This window comes from Limulus polyphemus, unplaced genomic scaffold, assembly GCF_000517525.1.
Source record: "Limulus polyphemus unplaced genomic scaffold, Limulus_polyphemus-2.1.2 Scaffold333, whole genome shotgun sequence".
NCBI lineage: Eukaryota > Metazoa > Arthropoda > Merostomata > Xiphosura > Limulidae > Limulus > Limulus polyphemus.
Genome location: NW_013665943.1, coordinates 150,915 through 162,071, shown reverse-complemented (window position 1 = coordinate 162,071; position 11,157 = coordinate 150,915). Strand labels below are relative to the sequence as shown.

The window sequence follows — 11,157 nt, the reverse complement described above, 5'->3', positions numbered from 1 at the left end:
CATTAACAACCTGATTGTAAGATGGAAAAGCATCATCGATAAGAATGGAGGCTATTTCATTTAATAAATGTTTTGTTTTGATATATAAGATGTTCGTGTTTTTTCATCTAAAAAAAGCACCATTAATTTCTTGATGACCTAATACATTTTCATTTAGGAAAATTATAACTTGTATATCCTTGCTGTTAGGAATATTTTCTGCCATTATGCCAGTAATATCTCACACAGTTTGACACCACTAATCTAATAATGTAAAATAACATTTACAACTTGAATTACAGTTCCAGTAAAAACATGCTACAAGAAAAACAAATAAGACTATTTGCCATTTTGTACTGTCACCAATTAATCTCTCTATCATGTACATTAGGCTTCTATAGTTGGTGCCTTTGTAATGGTAAATCATTGATTATAATAATTTTGGACCTTTGACTTACAACAAAGAACAAGGGATAAGGCATACAAATCTAGATGGAAAAGTTAAATCCATGAAATATTTGAATGCATATTACCTCATAATGGCTTTCCCAATAAGTATAAAGTATCACAGCAGTCTTTCAATTAGCATTATAAGTAGAAACAAATGTTTAAGTGAAAAAACATTCCTAAGTGCTAAATATAAAAGATTATGTTGGAATGGGAGAACCATATAACCATCAAAAATCTTATTTACAAGCTGTTATCAAGAAAAGCAATGTTTGTAGTTTTTTAAAGTGCCATACCATCATAGTTATGTAAATGATACTTTCACCATATTTATAAATTGATTATGTTTCTCAATTTTTGGAGTACTTGAACAGCAAGCATAACAGTATAAAATTTATTTTGAACATCAAGATTAGGAACTCTAATTTTTGGATATGCTGATTAATAACAGTGATGGCAAGCTCAGATGTAAAGCATGCCATAAAACTCTTTCATTGGCTTGTATTTTAACTTCACAAGCTTTATTCAAACTGGGTTAAAAGAAAATTTGACTTGCATCTTGTTTCATTTTGCTATAAAACTTCAAGTACCTATGAATTTTTGGATAAAGAATTTAATAATATCAAAGAGTTCTTATACAAAAATATGTCAATGATAAAATATTTCGTAAATATTTGAAATAGTAAAGTTTCTATACACTATGTATCAAGTTCTCAAATATCTGTTAGTTATAACTTTGCTATATGCTGTTAAATATTCTCAGAGTGTTATGAACCATACTTTGTAGGGAATACTTCCAAATTTGACTGCTGCTTACAGTGGTTTTTTTTAGATTTAAAGATGTACTCCTTCATTGAAATCATCAAATTTTGTTTACAAATTCATTATGGTAATATTAACTCTATTAAAAAAAAACTTTTAACTTGTGTTAAGAAGATGCAAATCTAAGGTCTTTGAATAGATCAAGTGTACTGGAACATGCTCTAGATAAATTTTAGATAGTCACCTTCTCAAATTTCTTTAAGATTTTAGCAAGGGCCAAAGATGAACAAAGGCAACATATAAAATATAAGAGAGCTTTCTGATACATATGTTGAGGTCAGAGGTTAACCATGTAAGTTTTGCTTATAAGTTAATGAGGGTTTTATAATTACACAGGCCTGCAAATTTAAACTTCATAAAAGTTATTTTGGTATTAATAATAGATTTTCCATAATTCAGTTATGCAGATTTCGAAAATATAATATTAGTTTTTTTCTATCACATAAGGATTTCTTACAAATCGGGATGGAAAAAAAATTCTGACTTAGATCAAATTATTATTTCGTTTATCACAATGAACATTGATATCAAATGAATATGCATCCTCATTCATCCTGACTTTTTTGTGAAATCTAAGTCTTTTAGTCTCAAAACTACATGTTGCAGTCTTTTGTGTATTGTGTCATGACGTTTTGTGAAAAATCTGTACATGATGGAGAAAAATTAATATCATTGTCAGATTAAGTGTACAGGAATTACTGTATAACATGCATAACTTTCAAGACAATAAAACCATCACAGGTCTATGTTACATATATATGTATACATAGCTTTACAAATTTATGACCCATTCATGAACATTTTATTTTTTGATTGTTATGTAGCCATTCACAACAATGCAGAATTTCCAAAGTATAATATGACTAGCATTCAGTGTTAAAATTTGTATTATTGTAATTAATATAAACTTCCAATCACAGCAAACTACTTGCTTAGAGCAAAACTAAAAAATCAATCTTGTAATGAGTATAGGTAATTAAATATACTTTTTTTATGTTTCTACTTATAATAATTAGAATGAATTGGTTCATCAGTTGGATACCCATGCTCTTAACAATATTTTTGGGCATAATCTCAGTAATATCTCACAAGGTTCGGCCAGCTAAGGAGATTTAGGTTAATCATAAATATATACATTAAGCTAACAATGCAAAACAATCTCTATAATAAAAGTACAATAACAGAAATATAATTATACATATTAAATAGTCTAATCAATACCGTTAATTAAAGTAACAATAAAAAACAATACAGCATACCTTACTTTGGGATGCACAAACACTAGCTGTCGGATTCAACTGCTATTGTAGAATTAATTTTATTTGAAAAACATACCATCAGTCTTACTGCCTAAATTTTCACCAATTCCCCCTAACCATGTCTTGACCATTGAATTAAAGAACACTGTCAGTTTAACTTTACAAAAGCTTGGAAACTGTGACCAGTTACTATGATACCCATTAATGTTTAGAAAGCGTGGAACCAAGTAGTAGGAATTTATCAAGAGTACAGCCAAAAACTAATGCTTACAAAGGTATAAAGTAATAAATAAGAAATTAAAAGAATAATGATTATTTAATAAAAGTATAACAATATTAAATGTAATACAAAGAAAACAATATGTTAAACATACTGTTAGACGTATCTAACACTACATTATAAACCTCTACAAAGTTCATAATAATGATAATACTTAGAAATTTACAACACTCATTAATATGCCAAAAAAAAAGTTAGTAAAAAGTAATGTAACTAAACTAATAAGATAATACCATACTATTTACTGAATCATTATATATCTCGTTTTAACTATATATATAATCAAAGCTTAAACTAATGACTGTTACAACCAGTGTTGGTCAATACATTAAAGCAGCTTAATATTACCCCAAAATTGAAGTGTAGACATAAGTGTTTAAAAGGTCGTGATATTCAGCAGTAAGAATATTGTTGAATTTCCTACAGAATTGATTGAATTTTGTGTTCAGAATGTGCTATAAGAAACCATGTTTTTGAAAAATGAGAGTGGGTTTAGAGGCTATCCATGAAGTCTTGTAAGGATTAATACATTCAATTGTATCTAATAAGTTATGAGTAGTAAATATTGTAGCATAATTTATTTGGAATTTTCATATCATATTTAGAAATGAAAGGTTTATAAGTTCCAAGTTGAAAGTGTCTGTTTATTGGAATTTTAACTTGAATGTTAAATCAATTAAATTTGCACTTAAGAGTGGCCTGATGATGGCTATAGCATAGCAACTGAAAGCTTGAAAAAAAAATTGTGTATTTAGCAATGATAAAGTATCTATAATTATTTCAATTTCTAAAAACATTATATTATAAATAAAACAGTTAAAGCATGCAGCCTTTCATTTATTTTTGAAACTTAATTCCCCACAACCATTGCAATGTTAATTGTATCAAAACGTTTGGCCAAAAAAATTTACAATATGGAATTATTAATAATTTTTCAATTAATATTAGTTTCCGATACATCAGAAAACAATTTTAACATGATGTGATAAAGCACTGACATACCACTTCATTCTCATTAAAAAACACAAGTAATTATCAACTAAAAATTTAAATTCCTTTATATTTTGGTAATATAATAAAGTACAATTTTTTATACTTTTTTCTATTATACAAGAAATATAACAAAAATATACTTCTAATATTTTTTAAAATATTTTTACTTAAATTTTTATTTAATAATTCATGGAAAAAGTACATAGTACACAGTAAGAATGGATAGATAATGATAATTATTAAATGAATATTTTAACTGAATGTGTTTGGAGTTGGTCCATTGGGATGTTGACTATAATTCTGAATTTACTATGTGTATCTACATAAAATGTGGCAAGCTTTTATTAAAATGTTCAAGTCTGTTGTATACAAAAAATGAGATATGTTACAAAAATATTTGTACTCAAACAATGTGAAGAACTTAAACTTCTGCATGCAAAGGGTGCAGTTGGCAAACAGGATTTCAAGGGTACTAAGAAAGGAAATATGGAAAAAAACTTGGAAAATAATGCACTTAAGGGCAAGGATGGACTTGGGTTTAGGTTAAGCAACCAGTTCCAAACATTTGCTAGTAATGAGGGGGAGCAGGTAAGGGAAACAGATGAGATCACAAGGGATGATAATGTAAAGGATAGGAAACTTATAGTTGTAGGTGATTCTCCAGTTAGGCATGTAGATAGAGTAGTATGTGGAGAAAATAAAAGAATACTCGTACAGGATATAACTGATAGAACCAAAAAGATAGTTAAGGATGCTAGCAGCAATATAGTTTTTCTGGTACATGTTGGGGGCTAATGATGTAAAAAAAGATGGATCTCAGGAACTTATTGATAAGTATAAAACATTGATATGGTCATTTAAGTGAAGGGAGTTATAGCTTGATTTTGTCAAGGATATTGCCAAGAATAAGTTTTGGGGATGAGATACTAATTAGGTCACTAGGATTGAATGCTAGGCTTAGATCAATATGTAGGGATGAGCACGTAGACTGGTTGGACTTGTGGGATAATTTTAATGGTAAAGTTAATCTTTTTGGAATGGATGGCTTACACTTAAACAAGGCATGGGTTGGTATGTTAACAAGAACTACTAACTCAGCTTTAGTGGTTGATTTAAACTAGGGTTAGACAGAGGTGAGGGCTACGATATTAATAAAATAGGAAATATAATTGAGAGGAAAACATGTACAACAGGCATAAAACATTAACATATTTTAAAATCTATGATTAATTGTTACTACTGTAATGCTAGAAGTATCAGAAATAAAACTGATGAGTTCAAAGCATTTGTGGAAACTGAGGATTTTTATATTATGGGTATCACTGAGACTTGGTTGGATTTGAACAATGTTGATGAAAGAAATGTTTTTGAAGTATCAGGCTACAGATTATTTATTAGAGATAGAGTATTGAAAAAAGGGGGAGGAGTAGCTTTATATGTGAGGAATGAATTGCATCCTGTTGAGTTAGAGCATAATAAAGAAAATAACACTGAGGTTGTCAGTTTGGGTTGGTGTTAGTGGATATAAAGAGAAAAGTCTTGTAATTGTGATTTGTTATAGACCACCAGATCAGAATGTGGAAGTTAATGAGAAACTGTATAATGATATCAGAATGGTAGCTGAAAAAGATGTTGTTATTATGGGAGATTTTAATTTCAGAGGTATTGATTGGGAAAATTTCGAGTTTGACAGTGAGGGGGTTAGGCTTTTGGAAATTGTTCAGGATACTTTCATACACCAACTGGTGATGGAACCTAGAAGAGAGGAAGATATATTAGAGTTAATATTAGCATCCGATGTGAATATGATAGACAGAGTTATGGTTGATGAGCATTTAAGTACAAGTAACCATTGCACTATTACATTTGGGATTTTATTACATGTAAAATTGAAGAAAAATAGTACCCTGATTCCAAATTTCAGGAAAGCCAATTTTGATTAAATGAGACATGATCTGGCTTCTGTAGATTGGACTAAAGAGTTGGGAGGGGATCTTGAACAGATGTGAGTAACATTTAGGGAAAAAATGATATGTGTACAGAACATACATAATTCCAACAGAAAAAAAAGGGCAAAAGAGCTGAATAAGCCAGTATGGTTTAGTGAAGGTTTAAGAGATTATATTAAGGATAAATAAAAAAATTCAAGAAATTTAAACTTACTGGAAATAATAAGGACTTGGAAGATTATAGGAAAACAAGAGAGCTGGTTAAAAAGGAAGTTAAAATGGCAAGAACTGTATAAGAAAGAGGGTTGGCTGAGAGAGCTAAATCAAATGATTAGGAATTCTTTAGATATATGATGGGTAAGCAAAATGTTAGGGTGGGGATTGGGTCTCTTAAAAATGATAGTGGGGAGCTGATCTTTGAAGATTATGAGATTGTAAACTTATTAAAATGTATATTCTCTTCAGTTTTTATAAAGGAAGATACAATTATTATGCTTCAACCAGAGCACTTAATGTATGGGGAAAATATTGATGTAAAAGATATCATTTTAAGTTCTGAAATTGTATGAGAAAAGTTGGGAAACCTAAAAATTGGGCCAGACAACTTTTATCCTAAAATTTTAAAGGAACTTAAAATATTTGATTTGTGAACCTCTAGCTAATATTTTTATAGGTCATTGAGTAGTGGAAGATTATTAGAAGATTGGACATCGGCTAATGTTAGTACCATGTTTAAAAGAGGTGACAAACATTGTCCAGGCAATCATAGGCCAGTTAGTCTTACATCATTTGGAGAGTAACATCAGTAACTGGAAAGGTTTTGGTGAGTGTGATTAAAGATGCATTGCAGAATCACTTAAATCAGTTAGATATAGTGTCAAAGAGCCAGCATGGTTTCACTAAAGGAAAGTCTTGTTTAACAAATCTTCAGACATTCTCTGAGGATGTTACTGTAAGAATTGATGAAGGTAATACTGTGGATTTGGTTTACCTTGATTTTCAGAAAGCATTTGATAAGGTGCCTCACAAACGACTTGTTACAAAAATAAAATCTGTGGGTGTGGGGGAAATGTTATTAAATTGGATAGACAACTGGCTGGAGAGTAGAAAGCAAAGAGTAGTATTAAATGGAGTTAGATCTGACTGTATCACAGTTATATGCAGTGTGCCTCAGGGCTCTGTGCTGGATACTCTGCTGTTTGTGATTTATATTAATGATATTGACTCTGGAATGACTAACAAAATTTTGAAGTTTGCAGATTACATTAACATTTTAGGGGTGGCTAACTGTATCATAGATGCTACAGACTTACAGGGAGATTTAGATCATTTGATGCATTGGGCCAATATGTGGCAGATGATATTTAACTATTCAAAATGTAAGGTGATGCATGTAGGTTTTCACAATTCAAATTATTGTTACAATTTAAATGGGAATATATTAAATACTGTGGTTGAAGAAAAAGATCTTGGTGTTGTGATTGAAAAATCATTTAAGTCATCAAAACAGTGTATTGTAGCTAGCAATAAGGCTAATTGGATTTTAGGTAGCATCTATAGAAACACTGAATACAAGACATGGGATATTATTGTTTCACTGTATAGATCACTTGTAAGGCCTCATTTAGAGTACTGTGTACAGTTTTGGGCTCCCTTCCTCACGAAGGACATTCAATTGTTGGAAAAGGTTGAGAGAAGAGCCACTAGTATGATACATGGGATGGTGGAATTGTCTTATGAGGAGAGACTAAAATCTCTAAACTTGTTTTCTGTGGAGAGGAGAAGGGTCAGAGGGGAATTGATCGAGGTGTTTAAGATTATTAAGGGTATTGATAATATAGATCCATCAAACGTTTTTGTGTTTAGCAGTGAAAACAACAGGACAAGGGGTCATAAATTCAAATTTTGGCAGTGTAGAAATCGTCTGCAGTTAAGACAGTATTACTTTTCAAACAGGATGGTTGGCTTTTGGAATAAGTTGCCTTGAAGGGTGGTGGAGGCTGAAAATTTAATTGAGTTCAAGAAAAGATTGGATGAATACATGAGTAATAAGGGGTGGTTATAGTTGAGAGCTGGAAGGGACATCGTCGATGGGCTAATAAGCTCCTTTTTGAAACTTATGAAATATGTCTATGAATAGATGATGTCAGTATGACCCACACTTTGACAAGTTGGAGTGCAATATGATGTTCATGTGAAGAATATAAATACTTTTGTCCATCATATAGTTTGAATACTGTATTTGCATAACCTCTAGAATCTCCAAAATGCATCGTATAATTTTTTCAGTATCCCTGTATATTGTATCTGGCATTTACTTTCCTCTACCATGAACTGTTGCTAAGTCAGCAATGTGGGTAAAATGAATAGTTGATAACTCTGACATGAAATACATGATACTATGTTGAAAGGCACTCTGCAAATGGTCATGGCAACACTTTGCCCAACACCCATGTACCTAGGGTTAGAAATGATGTGATGAAAGCATTTAAAAGTTAATATAAAGATCCTAATTTATTAGTATATAATTACTTAATAACTGACATGTACATGCAAGAATGATGATACTAAACATAGTTTGAAAACAAAAATACATAAAATTCACTGTAAGTTACCTTCAAAACTTTCGATTTGGCTGCAACAAGAGTATGGATCACCATTTTACAATCATGACCATTGATCTGCTCCATGATTGAGCTAAATTTTGCAACCAAATGTCGCCAGTGCTCAAGCTCTGCCAGTGGACCTGTGTCATCAGCTTCCTTCCTCATCTGTTCACTCTCCGCAAGAACCTAAATTAAATTTTAGAAGAATCAATTTTTATACTAAAAATTAAAATTATAACAAACTTCTTACTGTAAAAAATATTTACAATGGATGGTAATTTTTTCATTAATATACATTTATATATTATTACTCATTTTTAGATATAGTTATTACGCTATGAAATTTTATAGTTTACGACATAACAGAAATTACCTTGCTTCTTTTTAGTTAGAAGATTAATAATTAAAAAATATAAGGTATACAAAATATTATTTTTCATACACATTGGTTGTAAATACAACACATTATTAATTTGAGATTCAATACCAGTTCAATCTGCTTGCTCCAAATTAGCACAAGCTCTTCAATGATAGCCAACTTTTGTGGATTAGTTGCAAGGTTGATACAATCATGCACATTCTTCATTTGTGAAAGATCAAGGATAGCAGATTCCTTTAAAGTTGCTTGACACTGAATATCTTTCTTGCATTCTAAAACAAATATATCTAACATCAAGTTTTCAAGCCATTTGTTTGAGCTGTAATATATATTTTTAAATCTGTTACAATATTCAAACATGCCAACACTATTAGACAGACTCCTGGATAATTTGTTTCAATATTATAAGAAAAATGAACTGATGAGCAAACTAGAGTTACAAAATACATGATGAACCAAGCCCTAAATACCTCTTCCCTCTAAATAAGAAACTTACAGACCAAACAGTATTAGGCTAACTGAATCTTAGACACAAATGTAGCTCTATTTTAAAAGGATTTTATATGTAAAAATAGGATTATGTGTGTGTATATGACTGTTAAGTGGAACTGTACTGTCAACACAGACTAATAGTGCAATCATGCATAAGTGAAGCTAGTGAAAATATACAAGTTGATATTACCCCATGAACTGGACATGGCACAATAAGAGTATGTATGTTAATTAAAACTGCAGACAACTGACAAAAGTTAACATACTGTGAGTAATGGAACAATGTAATAAGAGTGCTTACCTAGGATTCAGTAATAATGCAAACAAAATAGCAATTCCTGAGAGGGAGGAAGAGGTCAACCGTGAACCTGACCCTCCCTGGTCCAAAACATGGACTAAATCCCGATAAAGAAGAAAGAATCAGCTACAAATATACAACCTATCAATAAGTAAATATGATGACGTATGCAAATAACCTTAACAAGTATAGTTCAGTTTAAAGTACAGAATACAAAAAGTCATGCCAAGTATAAATTAATCCCAAGAATTAACTGCATTTAAATGAGACCACATAACTGTACAATAGGAAGGTACTCAAAGTCTGTGAAAAGTCACTAGATCACTTGTAATATTACTGTCTACAGTAAATACGGTAACAATGCAGTTCCAGTAACTTTGAAAATAATGGTTTTTGCATGGCACAGGCACCCAAAACCAACAGAACAAACTCTTTGTGTTATGAGGAAAATATGGAGGATGATCCACATCAAAACAGCTACTATTGTTGCAAGATAGAGGCAAATGTACTCCAATATTTTCAGAAGTTATCTTTGTATCACGGGCTACAATGACAAAGTAGGTGGAAGAAAACCAATTCTGATTCCAGCAATATCATAGCTTGATAATAATGGAAACCACAGATACTATCTCACTCTACTGCCTTTTGTGATATTGATATTTCTTTCAAAGAATCCAGATTGGTGCAATTCTCTGACAGTGAATGCACTTTGGTTTGGCAAATATGCTTCTAGGGTTTACTTTTGTTGAACCCTCTGCAAGCTACAACAAAATATGGAAGTATTCATGTTATGGTATCATTTGAATGGCTAGACAATCATAGCTGATATTATGTTGCTCAGCACACACAATTTTCAAGCAAAGCCTTCTGCCTTAAATACTACAAAGAGTGGATCTATTACATACTAACAGTGACCTTGTACCCTTTTGTTTCATGTTTATCAAATAAAATTACAGTTTTCTATGTCTTAATTATCTGTGTCACAGTGAGTGATTCACATTAAATTTAGGTTATAAAGTTTAAGTAATGGTACTTATAAAAACTAGAATTGAAAACAAAAATATTATGAACAATACCATAAACAAAGTTAACATTCATACACATTTTGTATCATACTAAATGCTGTAAAAAAATCAAAAATCTATTTGCATTTGTAGCAGTTCTAAAAATTTTAAAACTAAAATATATGCATTTGCTGTGTACATTATATGTTATATAATTTTCACAAATATACATTTTCTAATTATTTTGTGATAATATTAAATAAATAATAATTTACTGAGATAATTTATAAAAACAAAACAATGTATTAACCAGTACAATGTACATTTAATCTTGAATTAATCCAAAGTAAAAGTAAATTGAAATTATGTATCATTTTCATGACTTATCTTTATTATAAAAAAGAAGATAATATTGTTACGTCTCTGTATGTTTGTTTGTTAATTCTTCTAAGATACAAGTCCTTTCTTTATAAAACTTGTTTATTCTTCCTCAATACAACTTTGTAATTTACTTAATTTTCCTTAATTGTTCCCAATGCCTAAAGTTATTATTTTCCTGTATAAAAATATATTTCTGATAGGTACTTACCTCCTCTCACATGTATAGCTATTCTCGTTCAGTGCTGCCCTCTGTATAAATAAATGTTTT

The 11,157-nt window shown here is 30.5% G+C and overlaps 1 protein-coding gene across 1 annotated transcript in view; it reads right to left on the bottom strand.

Annotated features, from left to right (window-relative positions):
* LOC106457450 (dynein heavy chain 8, axonemal-like) overlaps positions 1 to 11,157 on the bottom strand; it is a 459,787-nt gene that overhangs the window by 435,957 nt on the left and 12,673 nt on the right. Inside the window, exons 3-4 of the mRNA XM_022383398.1 lie at positions 8,823 to 8,986; positions 8,345 to 8,521 (exon numbers count right to left, since the gene is read on the bottom strand). Of these exons, the coding sequence (XP_022239106.1) occupies positions 8,345 to 8,521; positions 8,823 to 8,986 (341 nt within the window). The remainder of the gene's footprint in view (positions 1 to 8,344; positions 8,522 to 8,822; positions 8,987 to 11,157) is intronic.